This window comes from Stegastes partitus, unplaced genomic scaffold, assembly GCF_000690725.1.
Source record: "Stegastes partitus isolate 25-593 unplaced genomic scaffold, Stegastes_partitus-1.0.2 Scaffold114, whole genome shotgun sequence".
Lineage (NCBI taxonomy): Eukaryota > Metazoa > Chordata > Actinopteri > Pomacentridae > Stegastes > Stegastes partitus.
The window spans coordinates 615,514-630,941 of NW_007577845.1; the positions used below are offsets into that span (position 1 = coordinate 615,514).

General features: G+C 46.4%; 1 protein-coding gene across 1 annotated transcript in view; it reads left to right on the plus strand.

Moving 5' to 3' along the window:
• The first annotated feature begins 4,509 nt into the window (after positions 1-4,509).
• Positions 4,510-15,428, plus strand: part of palm2akap2 (PALM2 and AKAP2 fusion) — an 80,043-nt gene continuing 69,124 nt past the window's right edge. The window contains exon 1 of the mRNA XM_008278070.1: positions 4,510-4,838. Coding sequence (XP_008276292.1) covers positions 4,788-4,838 — 51 coding nt within the window. The 5' untranslated portion in view covers positions 4,510-4,787. The remainder of the gene's footprint in view (positions 4,839-15,428) is intronic.

Sequence of the window (15,428 nt, forward strand, 5' to 3'; positions counted from 1 at the left end):
CAAAGTGAGCCCACTGTGCTCTGAAAGTGTCCTGCAGAATCCTGTCCAAGAGAAAATGTGGGCAAGAGAGTCGGAAATAAAAACGTAATTTGATGTCATGAGAACTAGCGAGTGGCACACATGCAGTATGCAGACACCTGGCAGCTATACGTGGATCAGATCTGTTAGTCAGGGGACTTAACCTTAGAATAAAAACTACATCTAGGAGTGAACCCTCTGAACCCAAAGCACTGTTTACGCCTGTCACAGTGTTACTCACTAAAGCTAAAGGTAGATGCAACTCAAAAATGTACAAAGTTATAATGGCATAAATGATCTAAAAGTTGAATTCCATTGATTATTTCCTTCATTTTCTCTTTTCTTTCTTTAATAAATCAACATGTACATTATTTTTCCAGCTGCCCACAGGTGTCACTAGCACTAGGGGGGTAATGGTGACTCAATATACAACAGATTATTCTCTACTTACATTTTTAATTTGACTCCATACTTCTGTCGTCTCTGCTCTGTGCAAACACTGCCTGCAGTTAAACCGAGTTCAGGCTAAAAGCTCCTGAATTTTCATCCCTTGACCGTTGGTCACAACTGAGTCACTGGTGGCTTCACGGCTGCACCGAAGAGGGCAGAGTTTTTAATTTTTTTATAGAACCTGATTAAGGCAAATGATGATGTGGTTATTTTTCTAGATGGATCCACATACACATGATATGTTCAAGGACTGTCAGAAAGTTGGAAATCTGAGGATTCTTATTGTTCTGTGGTTTGGATAAATGGAAATAATATTATTATTATACTGTACAGTACTTGCTTGAACCCTCTACATAAAATAAATTACTGTCTCACCTGCTTTAAAATTCCCCCTACATCAAGAAGATTGAATATGCAGAACCAGAGGTATGAATAAATGTGAATTAGTCACTTTGGTAAAGCAGAAATGAAGAGGAGACAACATTTGTACTGCTGTCATGCGTAACCGAGGAGCAGAGCAGCAGATAAAAGTGTCTGAATCCTTCTGCTCTACATTATCTATGTGTGTTAGTATGGAGCCGATACAGCAACACGTTCACCGTTCATGGTTCACTCGACTTTGAGCTGCTCTAAAGATTAAAATCTCAGAGATCCCTCAGTGCTCATGTGTAAATATGAGAACCGTGAATACAACAGACGTCTGATTTAGTGGAGCGCTGCAGCTGCCCAGTGACTTTACAGGACACACAGTCTCCAGCTGCACTTATTTATGACACACACCTCTTTTTTTTTTCTTGTTGGAGTAACGCAGTGGCAGTTGTGTCCGTGTGTGTGTGTGTGTGTGTGTGTGTGTGTGTGTGTGTGTGTGTTGCATGCTTTTGTATTCCCTAAAGAGTCAGCCGGGACTGCTGCTGCCGTTTCTCCTTATAAGGACGTCTGCTCTGTGGAAGGAGGGATGAAGAAAAGATGGAGGAGAGGATAGTCCGGGAAAATGAAAGTGAAGAGATTTTACAGAAGTTAATAAATGGAAGGAAGGACCGGCGGGGAGGGAGAAGAGGTAGCGAGGGAGGGAGACGAGGAGTGAAAGGGTAAGAAGATAGAAGAAATAATGAGGGATGGAGGGAAGAGAGGCATCGTGGGAGGGATGGAGGGAAGACAGGAGTGTGAAAAGGAGGGCATGGATGCAGAGAAGGAAAGTAAGACAGAAAAATAAAAGATGTGGTCATAGAGGTGAGAGAAGAGGGATGGATGGAGCCCAAGTGAACCCAGAGAGATAAAATATAGAGAAAAGAAAACTGGGACGCAGGTAATAGTGACCCATTTACACAAACTCTGCTTCGTCTGTTCCTTGTTCAGTTTGTGTTTCCAAAGACGCTCCAGTGATGTGAAGCAGCGACACAGTTATCTCGCTTGTGTTTTATCATCCTGTGCCTGTTCCTCTAAACAAGGAGGCTTCTATTGATGTCACTTTGATCGGCACTCGAATAAATCTGCGGCCACAGCGGCCAGAAATAGAAGCTGAAGCCTCAGCTGCAGGATAGCTGCTGTGTGGGAGGGAAAACCACCTGTAGTCTCCTCCAGCCTCATCGTAAGATCGGCATTATCTGAAAATGATAGTAAAAACGCAACGGTGCAGGTTTAGTCACTTGTTCTCTCCTCTGAGCGACGGCAGCGTACGGCTTGACCTCTACCCGGAGAACGCCGCGCTAGCAGCAACAATAGCAGCCAGTAGCATAGCAACAGCTGCTAGCAGCATCCGATCTCTGGATGTAGTAACGCGGGTGACAGCAGCGAGGATGCAGGGAGGAGCTCGTCCAATCATAATGCAGCGGTATCAGCCGAGTTCTGCTCCAAAAGCAGGACAACAAGCTTTTCTTTCACTTTCATGTTCCGCTGTGAGATTTCTCAAGACGCGTTTGAGGAATGTTATTTTTAACTCTGTGATTCTGAGTTTGTCTCGGCCGGTTTCCAGCTTTGATTCAATGATAAAGCATGATAGCTGCACCGATTAGCTCGCACTGCGGTGTCTGTGGGCGGCGCGGTGGAGCGGCGGTTTGCACCGTGTAGGTTCAAACCTGCTGGTGGACTGGGGCCTTGTGTGGGTTTCCTCCGGCTTCCTCCCACAGGCCAAACACTCCCATGGTAGACTTGTACATATGGCTGTAGGCGTGAGTGTGAGCTCGCACGGTTGTCCAACTCTTTGTGTTTGTCCTGCGATGTGCTGATGACCTGTCCAGGATGTACCCCGCCTCGGCTTTAACGTCAGCTGGGACAGAATCCAACCCGCCCAGAACCTCCACCGGATAAAGAAGGTGTCGGTAACGGATGGTAGGACGGCACAGTGACCGACAGTCTTAGGCTGAAATCTCAGGAAATAAAATCAGTAAAACTAAAACCAGAGTAAATAAAGTCTGATCAGGTTTATTCATGTACCACATTTTAAAACAACCTCAGCGGACCAGTGATGGCGGAATTTGGTGCAAACATCAGGAGAGGATAAAACTTCCATCCATCATCTCTACACCTTAATCCTCACCAGGGTCATGGGGGGCGGAGCCTATCCCAGCTGACTCAGGGTGAAGGCAGGTTCACCTGGACAGGTAACCAGTCTATCACAGGGCTACACTTAGAGACAGACAACCAAGCACACTCACATTCACACCTACGGACAATTTACAATCACCAATTAACCTCAGCATGTTTCTGGACTGTGGGAGGAAGCCGGAGAACCCGGAGAGAACCCACGCTGCACGGGGAGAACATGGAGACTCCACGCAGGAAGATCCCGGGTGTCCTCACCGGGACACCAACCAGCGACCTTCTAGCTGTGAGGCTACGATGCTAACCACTGAGACACCTGCAGCCCAAACTTATAAAAATCTATTTAAGTAAAGTCTAAAGTTTCTAAAGTAAAGTAAAATAGTGTGCAACTATGAAGTCCCACAGAATAGGATCGTAACTTGTAGGATTCATTTAGAGCAATAAGAGAAGCCAGAAGTCGCTGACAACGTGTACGTTCTTGGGTTTTTCTCAAAAATACGGTTGGAGGAGGAACATTTGGTTCAGTTTTATCTTTTATGTCACCTACAAATGGTCAGTTTTACTTCCTAAGTGTGTTTTTATTCCGGTCAGCTGCTCCAGAATGAGGTGAGCAATCAGCAGCCATGTCTTCACATATCTTTATACGTAGTTTGTAAAGTAACGCATTAGAAAAAGTTCATGGCAACGGCAGAGTTTGAAAACACTTCATTTATGCTTACATGAGGTGGTTTCTGACCTTTTTCCCATAAGTTCTGATCGTTTGCTTCACATGACTGATCAGATGTTTCCCTTCTTTGGTTGTGAAACAGAACCAACATGAGGAATAAAAACTTTCCCGACTGAAGACAGTTCCTGAATTTTCTACCAAATTTCTATCACAAATGGCCAAAGTTTTGTTTCCGTCTTTAAGAATTTTAAGCAGCTGGTTTGGCTTCCTGCATCTTGTGCTGAATGCAGCCTATAGCGCCACCTTCTGACAACGCTGCTCCGGCTGGTGTGTTCGCTGGAACGCAGTTAATAGGAACAAGCTTATATTTCGCAAAAGTTTGCTTCGAGCCATTATAGGGAAACGTGGCCACAGTGATAATGATGAGATGATGTACAGATTAATCTCATCACTGTTAACACAGAACACAGCAGAAGATAAAGAGCGAACAGAATCCACTTCAGCCCTCAAACTGCTCCATTTTCCATCGTCTCATCTGTTCTCGCTCACCTTCAGCGCCTTCAAAGATGACAAATTACTCCTCTGCTTCCCTTTTTCCTGACTTCTGCATTTTTATTTTGCTCTTCCTCTTTCTCTCCCTCATTCCTTTTTTTGTTTTTTGTCTCTCTCTCTCCCCCCTCCTACCTCCACGCTCCTCTCTTCCTTCCCTCCTCTCTCTCTTCAGCTGCTCCTCCCAGCTGTTTAATCACACATGGCTCATGCCTAAAGAAGAGAGGGAGGGAGGGGACAAATGGGAGGAGGAGAGACGGAAAGAAAGAGTGGGTGATAGACGGAGAGAGAGGCAGAGAATGCAAGCGGTGGGCCGAGTGTGAGGCACATGGCCAGTGAGTGAGAGATCTTTGCTTCCTGTGGGCTCCTTCTCGCTCTGGTTGGATTATTGCTGAGGAAGGACCTCGTCTGGACACCTTCTCCCTCTCTTCCCTCTCTCCTCCACCTCCCTCCCCCCGTCTCTCTCTCTCTTTACCTCTCGCTGAGGGACTCTCTGCCTTCCCAGGATCTCACCTCTCGTTCTCCTTTCACTCCCCCTTCTCCCCTGCTTCCCCCCTCCAGGATGTCGTGTGAGGAGGCTCAGCTCCACAAAGAGAGGCTGCAGGCCTTGGCGGTAAGTCAGCAGGTTTTTTTAAAACTCTCACTTGTTTGTGCTCCTTTTTCTTTGACCTTTCTGTCTGTTTGTTTTGTCTGCGACTTTTGCTCCGTGGCTGTCACCCAGACTTCATCCCGTTTCTTTTTTTTTTTCCCGTCATTGGCAGCAGAATGTCTCACCTAACTGTCTGCCACCTCCGAGTTCCTGCAACTCTGCCTCCTTCATTATTTCCCTCTCATTCTCTCTCTCTGCTCAGTCATTCATGATCCTGTTTTTCTCCCCCCTCATTCAAACACATGTACGTGGCGGGAAAAAGCACCCATGTAATCACATTTGTCTGTTGTTCGCCTCAAGCCGAAGCAAATTGACCTTTGGCTCTCAAAGCTGGATGACGTAAACCGCCGGTAGAGGTCTAGAAGTCACGGTGACCGCCGGGGCTGCAGCTTAAACATGGAGGAGTCTCTATACAGCCTCAGCAGAAGCTCTGTTTCCAACTTGACTTGCAGCAAACTGAGTGTGCGTTACACATTCACCAGGTTAGCTGCTGCTGTGGGAGGCTAAGTGCTTGCCAAGGCTACAAAAGCTGGAACAAAAATAAACCGCGCGCTGCATGTCAGTTTTGCATCAAGCACATTCATTGTCTGAGTGATTTTCTTGTTTTTTTAACACAGTAAATTAAAAAGTGAATGTGCCTAATGTGTTGGGAGCCCAGCGGCATGACATCATAGCCTCCTACACCCATCTTCATCACACAAAACAAAGTCATTTCTTGTTGTAATGTGCTCCCTCTCGCCGGCCGCTCTGTGTTGCTGTTTGTCTTGCTGTTCGTGTCAGCTTTCATCTTCTTCCATGTCTTTTTTTGTGGGGGGGGGAAGAAACCAACTCACAGGGAAGTTGGTGGAAAAAATCAGTTGTCCAGATGTGTGAGGTTTTGAGGTGTATCTGCTTTCCAGCGTAGAAGGAAGCTGAGCTGTGAGGTGGTCTAGAGCGTTTCGATGCTTCCCGATCGGAGGAGGCGTCTGTGTCAGCGCCGGGCTCGATGCTGATAGGGCTTCAGAGGAACGGTTGCACCGGGCTTCGGGACTAAATTTGGCGCCAGCGAGGAACCACAGCATACCACACACACTCGAGACGCACAGGAACACACACACACACACACACACACGCACGTTCAGGCACACAAGTGAGGGGGAACAGCAGCAGCAGATGGAGAAACTATTTTGGCCACGTTGGAACATGGCAGCCGTACCAGGCTGCATGTACTCAGAGGAAGGAAAGTTCTCACGGTTGGAAGAGACAACAATAGGCGTTCTACACAATAAGTGTTGTGTGTGTTGTGGCCAGAACAAGACAAAATAAGTGATTAATGGATCATCTAAATGAGTTTGGAACACGAGGCCAAGACAAACTAAAGCTGTGTTTTACTAACCTGGTAGGAACATTCAGCTTCACTTAAACGCTTCAGAGATTAACCCCAAAGCCCTGGTGTGTCCAGGAGTCTTTAATTAATCGTCAAAGCCACATGAATAATCAGAGTAAGAAACTGAAAACTAAGTTGGATTTTAAACTTTCCGACAACCCTTGAACTACTCATGTGTGATGTGATTCACCTGAAAATGGTGATATTTACTCATAATTCTTTTATTTTACACGTTTCATTGAAGAATTAAAGCGTTCAGCTGAACCAGATTCTACAGAGAAAACTAATAATTCCTCAGTGCAGCTGGGACTGTGGGATGAACTGCAGGCAGTGTTGATCAGAGCAGAGAGGAGACAAATACAAATTAAACTATAAGTAGTAAAATATGTTCATTTAATAACTCCATCATCACAAACCTTCAGAAAACCCAGTTATCCATCATCTACCTGAGACATCAATCAGACTTAAGTTATCTCTGTTTCTGTCATTTCTACTGAGTCAGATCCACTCAGCTTCGATTTTATCTCAAGAAAACAACAAAAAAATACGTTTTCTGAAAATCTACAGAAATGGAGTTCTCTGTTTTTGCAGATGAACTCTTCATGTGTTGTTTGTAGAGTCACCTTTGTTTGTGTTTTACTAGTATTGGTGACACCTGGGGGCACGTAGAATGTTTCTTTAATGATTTATATCATTATACTGTATGGAATGCCAAAAGGGTTCAGAGGGTAATATAATCACGTCTAATTCTATCCACAAGTAGCATCAGACCTGCTGCTGTTGGTGCCAAGAGCTCTGGCATCCAGCTCAGGTCAGACATCGAATCTGAGTAAATCATTTGGGCCTCTTTGTCCAAACGAGCATCTGTCTAGTTTCAGCTGAGTGTGTGTACTCTATATCAAAGACAATAACGGCGCTAATAGCTCCCAACCCCAACCAGGGCACTTAAACAGAGAAGGGTTACTCTTACACTAACAGTACTAACAGCTCTCTGAGCGCTCAGACGAAGCCAAGCGGCGCAGGTCAAGTGTAAATACAGGAGCTGGACCAAGATTCCCACAGCATCCCGTATGGAAGGGGAAGAACTGTATAAACCTGAATGTCAATCTGGTCGAGCCAAAAGTACTAAAACAAGCTATGTTTTGTCTCTAACAAGGATGTAGTGGAGCGATATGTGACCTTCTGCTTTCTAGATCAGCATCAGTCACCCCTGCAGAGCGGCGTACAGTAGCACTCACAGTGTCTCCGGTCTGCAGCTGGCATGCTAATGAGTCCATCTATAATTGATATGCTGAGATTTCATTGTCATCACCATCAGTGTCTGCTCTCATCAATACTTCAGCACATCTCCGGCCAAATCTGACGCTTCCTTCCAAACCGGAGCCAAGCGTTGGGCCGGTCCTCCGTTTCTGTGAGTCGACTGCAGACAGAACCACTAAAGCTGACACCGATGTTGATTAACGTTTCATAATGATGTACTGCAGCCTCCCAGCCGCGCTTTATTCATCAAACTGGACCGAAGAGATCACAGTCAGGCAGGTAGCAGACAGCTGTAGTGTGCATCTACCACAGTGACGTATTCTGTGATGCTCATGAATAACGTAGAGCACAGCGGGAGACAGGCGGCGCAGTAACGGCTCACATTTAAGTCTTCTTAGATAACACATCATAATCAGGACTTCTGTCAAGTTTGAGTCGTCCAGATGTGAGATTGTGGGGAAAAAAAATCTGTTTACCTTAAAGTTTGGGCTGATTTCAGGTATTTGTTCTTTACTGTGTGGTATTTATTATGTCAGGGAGCTTTTATTTATAAAACTTTCTCATAATTCTTAGAAATCGTGCACATTTGCATCTCGTGCTCCAAACACACAGTGTGATTTTATTCCTGCAGTACTTTTATATTAACAGTTGAATGAACTGCATCAGTCGTCTTTTGTCTCTTTACCATAATACCCTCTTTAAACAAAGATTATTTAAGTGAACATGGTGGAAACTGGTGGGTTTTTCTTTAATGTTGACATTTAAATCTGTGACACCCACGATGAGAAGCTGCAGACCGACTTCCCTTCCTGATAATCAGATTACTCAGACCATTAGCTGCTCAGTGCAACGAAGCTACGAGACGTTCGGCCGCGTTTAATCTATCACTTGATTAGTTAATTGGCTCATTTGTCCGTCGGACGTGCAAACAAAGATTCCCACAGTCTGATAGTAATTAGAGCCGGTCAGCTGCCAGCGGCGCCGGTTTCCATGGTTACTAATTGGTCAGATTAGGGGAACAGTTGTGATGTCACGTTGTTAAATCCAGACCTGCAATTGGTGTATTATTACCATGTAATTATAGCAGTTGGATGGAGCGCAGCCTGGTCAGGGTTCCCCGAAAAGCTGACGCGAGTGTGTGTGTGTGTGTGTGTGTGTGTGTTTTCGTAAGTGCATGTGTGTTCCTCCAGAGCCTTGCATGTGGTTTCAGCGTCAGCCAATGAACGGCGAGCGCTTCATCATTCTAATTAAACCGTTGCCCGCGTGGCCTGCCAACCGCCAGCGGCACGGCACAAAACATATACAGAAGCGTGTGTGTGTGTGTGTGTGTGTGTGTGTCTTTTTCGTGCACCGGCTTCTCTGCAGTGTCTGTGATGTGTTTACATAGATGACCTCAGCCCTTTGGACTCTCTGCTTATCCCCCAAAACACACACACACACACACACACACACACACACACTCCAATGCACACAAGCCTGCAGATCGTCTGGTGCCAAGTCCTGGGGGAATCAGGAAGCGGTGCGTGAGGACTGAGATGATGGTGGTGGTGGTGATGGTGGTGTGTTGTTGGGAAGAAGAGAGACAATGAAGAACTGAAAGCTGCTGCTGGTGCTGGGTGGGAACCAGTTCTAGATGTTTTACTGGAAAAACTACTGTCTCTTAGTAAAAATCCTGCGAGACGAATGCGCCATTATGAATTATGTGACTTTAGATAAAGTCTGTGGAGCGATCTGCGGAAGTCACTCTGGATTCTGGATCCACTTAGGGAGGTTTAGCAGAGGGAGGCTGGTGAAGGTGAAGGGGGGGATGCAGTAGCTCGGCCTTGGCATGGGCTGGGATGTGTGATTTGGGTTGCAGTGGAGGGCCGGGGTATCGAGCCGAGCTGAGCGGGGGGCTGGGCCGCCCGCGGGCATCTGCTGTTTCAGTTTGGTGCAGTTTACTTACTTTGAAACCGACACAGCGGCAGCATCAATATCTTGATTTTGAGAATATCGACTTGTCAGGGTTTTGGTTTCTAAGAATAGCTTTAGGCCGAGGTTACGTTTTTATCACACCGACACTGAGGTTTAACGGCGCCGTCGTGTGCTCGGGGACAACGTTTTGAATGCCTTGAATAAAAGCAGCTTAAGTTTGTTCCAGGCTGGCCTTGAACCTCCTATCTGCTGTTTTTTGCACCTTCTTAACAACCAAACACAACAAAAATGAAGCTGTTGCAAACTAAATGTAAATTAGCCCAAAAAATAACCCCAGTAGGAGTTTGTTTGTCCCAGTGTCAGCTCTGCGCTCACAGTCGGACACATTTCTGAGTAAACAGCACACACGCCTGCAGCTGTGTTCACAAGCTCCGGCTGAGACGAGCTCCGGCACAATCTTAATCGCACATCTTTTGTTTAATTGACACGGAATCCGGTGTTTTCGGTGACAGAAAAGACAAAAACGGTTGTTCAGATTAGCCCCGACATTCATAAATAATGTGCTGTACACACGGTGCTGCATTTCAGGGCCTGTTCTCCTGCTTCTAATTGCTCAGTTGGCTTCCTGAATTAGTGTCATAGTGTGTTTTTGGCAGAGTGGGTGTTGCCAGCTACCGACTGAGCAGATTGGATCCAGGAGAGTGTGGATCGGTGGGCAGAGGAGGCCCGGTTTATGGACTTCAGCGGTTTATTGGGGGGGGAGGGGCGCATGCTTGAGGCAAAGTCATTTTGCAAAAGGAAGAGGGGGTGTGGTTTGTAGGGTGGCGGGGGGTCTGGGGCACGGCGGGCCCTACATGCCGGCTAAAATTAGCAGCAGCTGTCCTGGACCTACTGGACACTCTGGTATGTTTGTGTGCGTCTGTGTGTAGATGCCTGAGTGTGGAGTCGGGGTTCACATGACCCGGGAGGCTGGAATGCGGCTCCAGTGGACGCTGCTGCTGCTGCTTTAGAAGTTATTTGGTGACATTTGAGCTTAATTGAATAATAAACAATAGAGTCACACCGCAGAGAAACGCTGCACATGTTGACCTGCAGCAAGGATGACTGTAGCAGCTACAAACACCATTACGTCTCCTCATAAGCACCTCGTTATCGCAGCAGAAGCTACGCACATGGAGCCACGTTTTGTGTGTGTGAATGTGTACATCCATGTGATTGTAAAGGTATGCATGCTGGGGTCTGTCTTTAGATGAACACGATGAGTATGTAGTCACCACCTGCTGCCCTCGCATGACAGCGGCATGCAGGACATGTCACCCATGTGCTAAGTTTGCATTTATTGACACCACCTCCAGCTAACAAGTCACCAAGTTAGCATTCTGGTGCCTGTAGATGTAACAGATTAGCATTGTCTGATTTAGAACATCAGGGGTGTCCAATCCTGGTCCTGGAGGGCCACAGTCCTGCATGTTCTAGATGTTTCCCTCTTCCAACACACAATGATCCGGATGGTTATCAGGCTTCTGCAGAGCTGATGATGAGCTGATCATTTGAATCAGCAGGACTGTGGCCCTCCAGGACCAGGATTGGACACCCCTGACGTAGACGGTTTCACGTTGGAGGCTTTTGCTGCGACTTATTTTCGTGCCGTCTTTAGCAAAATTGATTGATTCAGAGTTTAAATGTCGTTGGTTCTGGCTCGTGGTTTTACATCATGGTCCGAATATCTCTCCGGCACAGTCAGTGCAGAATCAAACTGGTGACATTTAGAGCAACAGGTCCATTTCAGTGTCTGTTCTCTCAGCATTCAGCTATGGCCGCCCGCAGAATGGAAGACGATCCTCACTGTGAGATGTCTCCGCTGGGTGTGTTGGCATGTTCAGAATGTGACCCATCTGATCTGTGGCCAGCTTCTGTTCACAAAGTCAACATCAGCAGAACTTTGAGTCCAGCAGTTACGTCACCGTTTCATCACTTCACAATAACGTCCTCCTGACCCGACCCGTGGCGGCTGAAACACAGCGGCTCGAACCGGTGAGCGCTGAGTGGTTTTTTTTGAGCAGATGAAATGAGGCCTTTAAAAATCTTGGGGGACTTTGGTGTATTTTCCTGCAAGTCGAGCCCTGTTTCTTCATCCATGTGAGGATTTTATGCCGTTCGTCTGAAAACATGAAGAGTGATGTTAAACACAGTGTTACGCTGTGAAAATCTACAACATGAAACCCCCAGAACCCCAGAGATTAGGGTTAAATGGGACTTTGAAGCCTATTAAATTCTATATTTTCTGGTCTGAACACCACAGAAAAAGGCTAAAAGTTCAGCGTGCTGCGCGTACACTTACTGGAACTGTAAGCGGACAATGGAAGGTTTGATCGCCTCTCCGCGGCCAAAAATCTTTAGCCTTGTAGGACGAGAGGTTACTAAACTCAGTCCCTGTGAGGTTCGCTCGGCCTGCGATGCTTAACAAAGCAACGACGTGACGAAGCGCTGGAGCTAAATCGTTTTAAATATCGACCACAGGATTGTGCATCGTGTCCGTCTTGTTGGAAGGCGTCCACGGCGGTGGGAAAGGCGATGGCCTCGGTGTGAGCAGGGAGCCAAGTGGGGCCAAACACTGTGAGTCAGAGTGTGGGAAGTCATGAGTGTGTCACCAGGAATGTCAGCATATTTTTCTGAGGAGGAGGATGTGATCTCTGGGGGGAGAATACAGTGAACAGAGGAAAGCTCGGGGTCGTTTTTCCCCCGACAGTTCAACTGTACAAATAAGAGTCGACTTTTTATAAACTCATCTGTGGCAGGCGAAATCTCACAGACGATGCTTTGAGCTATGAATCACAGGTTTCAATAGGAAGTGTTGGTCTGACAGATAAAGTTGTCCTCAGGGAGCTAAACAGACCACAGAGGGACTACTGGAGTAACTGGTTTATCATTTAGGTGGAGCATCAGGTAACTAGTGTTGCTTTCACTGGTCCAAGCTTCTCAAACGTCTCGGCCACGTATGACAGTAAACTGGAAATCTTACAGATGCTCAAAGATCAGGAGTGAAATAAGCAGTCAGTGTCCTGGCTGAGCTTTTCCACCTTCAGACTTCAGAGTGACGACGACAGACTCAGAAACACAGATCCAGACTTTTAGGGTTTCATGTGGAACAAACATATTGAGCTGATCCAGTCAGTTTGCAGGCTGGGACTTTCTGCATCATTATGCTTTAGAATCTGATTGAAACATGTGCAGCTGAATTATTTCAGTATTACTACGTACCAGCGTGTAGTTTTATAGTGTTTGAGCAGATTAGGAGGTGAGCTGGTGTGCTCGAGCTGCAGCGAGTGGAGAGAAACCATTACAACTAAGCCATATTTAGGCAGAGAGGGATTATTTTCATTTAAAACAATCTTTTAAATATGAAATTTTGATGCACAGAAATGAGTTTTTAGGGTTTAAATCAACAACCAGAGAGAAACTTTAAGCTTTCAGACTGTTCAGACAAAACGATTCAACTCAACACATCCTCAAGTTACGTCACTACGATATTATTTAGCAAATCAAATAAATATCCTGCAGATTACTGGACTGAGAACCATCTCTAGCCGCTGCCCTGATTACCACAGAACCATCATCACGTCTTCTATTTATCGTACGATTGATTGAAAGCATCGCTCTGTGTTTCACTCCTGGAATGTGGTGGAAACCCAACGAAATCCAAAACCGCCTTTGATCCGAGGACGTGGAGCATCATCCATACGGCCGAGGATTCCCCCGAACGCAGAACGCACACGGCGCCCGAGCGCTGCTGTGTGTTAGTGTTGGCTTATCTGTGTGTACATATCCGTGCCTGTGAGTGTGTGTTTGCCTTCGTGTGTTTTCCTATTTGCGTGTGTGTGTTTTGCCCATTCCTGGACCACATGTCCTCAACAGTCCCTGACATCTGGTGACCATTCCTCTGCTCCGGCTCTCTGACTGCACTTCACAAACCCTGGGAACGGCTGCTGTGTAGGCTGCTGCGGTGTGTGGGCGTGTATGTGTGTGTTTATATATGTGTGTGTGTGTGTGAGAGAGAGAGAGAGAGAGAAGAAATGACCTCAGGTTTGGTGCAAATGTTTTCACAGCGCTTTAATAACGCGTTCTCCCGTTTAGCCGCTCGTCTGCGTTCCGACGTTTTTCTTTGTTTTCCAGAACAGACAAGAGCCTCACTGTGTGCAGAACCAGCGCAAAGCCAAAGGCAGGTTTTATGCAATCTTCCTCGGGCCTGTTTGGTAATTTCCTGGCACCGAGCGGACACGTTGCGGTGCCAGAGTAAGAGCAGAGGGGCTGCAGAGCTGTGGCTACGCTGATTAGGCGGTGCAGGGCAATGTTACTGTGCGTTTTAGCCGACGACAAACCAATCAGACCTCAGGAGTGACAAAGCATTCATCTCCAGTGCGGTCTGTTTCTATTTACTCTGCGTTATTTTCCTCCACCGGTGGACGTGCTGAGGAGGATTCTTATGTAACACAATCCACAGAAGTGTAACGCAGCGACCCGCAGTTCAATGAAATTTCAATACTGAAGTCGTGTTTGTGGAGCGAGCAGCCCACAACAATCCCTCACTTCGCCGCGCACTTCATTAAACACCAGCAGGAACGTTCAGCTCGAGCCTCTTTGAATCAGTTCAACCCAACCTGTTAACGGGAAACTTGACCTGACGCATAGCTGCACGTCGAGACCGAAGGACGCAGGCTGCTGTCAGCGTGCACAACGCGAGCAACGAGCTAATAAAGATAGCATGAATAAAACATGTGCAGAGGCAGGAGCACCCTTTATGGTTCCCTTGTTGTCGGGCTCACTGGATCACACTCGTAAACTACAGTTTAGCCATTTTTCTTGAGTTTGGTTTGTGGTGTGATTTTTCCTTTTTTCGGCCACGCTTCGGTTCAATATTCGCTGTGTAATAGATTTAAAACATGTGACAGAGTTTCACCACATGAGAAAACATGATTGTCACATAAAAACAAAAGAATATTGTTGTGGGCTGCTCACATAATCGAACGCAGCACATGTGGATTGGATTACATAAGAATCCTCCTCAGTCACACGTCCAGTGGAGTTTGATGCACATATTAATCAATAGAGGGAAATAAAGCCTAAAACCACTGATGGAGCTGTTTAAACTCTGGTCAGACATGTTGCATAAAGCATTCTTTCAAAATGCGATTCTTAACCGATAGTGGATAAATTATTCAGCCCTGCATAAACAGACAATTTCACTTGTGCACACATCTGATAAAAAAGCCTTTGTGCCTGTAAATTATCTCCCAGAAGATGTGAACACTGGTTTAATATTTTTTCTCGCTGGATTTCTGCACTTTAAAGACATAAAAGCATCAGTTTGAATAATGCAGAACTGCTGAGGTGCTTCATGAGGATTTTTCTCTCTCAGCCTCTCTGCTGCTGCTTCACCTGCTTTTAAAGGTGGAGAGCTGAGACCTCACCGTGGCTTCACCTCGTTTGCACCAGTCTGCGCCTGTGGTCACCAAAACTGCAAATTATGTGCTTGTTGTCACCACAGTGTGTGTCGGTGCCTGGAGACTGTTTTGGAGTCCAAGAGCTTGTTTGTATCCTGATTTTGCTCAAATGATGCATCAGAAAGTTTGGCTGTGTTTCTGTGGCGAGGATGTGGTGATGCATCACGAGCAGCAACAACAAGTCAGGTTATTATTTTTATCCTGAATTGTTTTAAACATAAATGATTTTCACCTGTTTGCTGATGACAGCTGTTGAGTTCTGTTCTGTTTTCCCTCTGTGCCATTGTGTTCCTGCTCGGTTCTCCTCGTTCCTCTATTCGTCGTCACTCTTCACAGGCTTTGTTACAGAGATGGTTTATTCTCATTTCGGGGTTTTCCCTCATCGTTATATTTAGCCGACAGGAAACGTCCCAGAAATCCTCTTTCTCCTCCCACAGCGAGGCAGCGAGGGAGCGAGATGAAGCCACATCCACAGTATCTCATGGCCTTCGGGCCCAAACAGGCTCGTTCTGG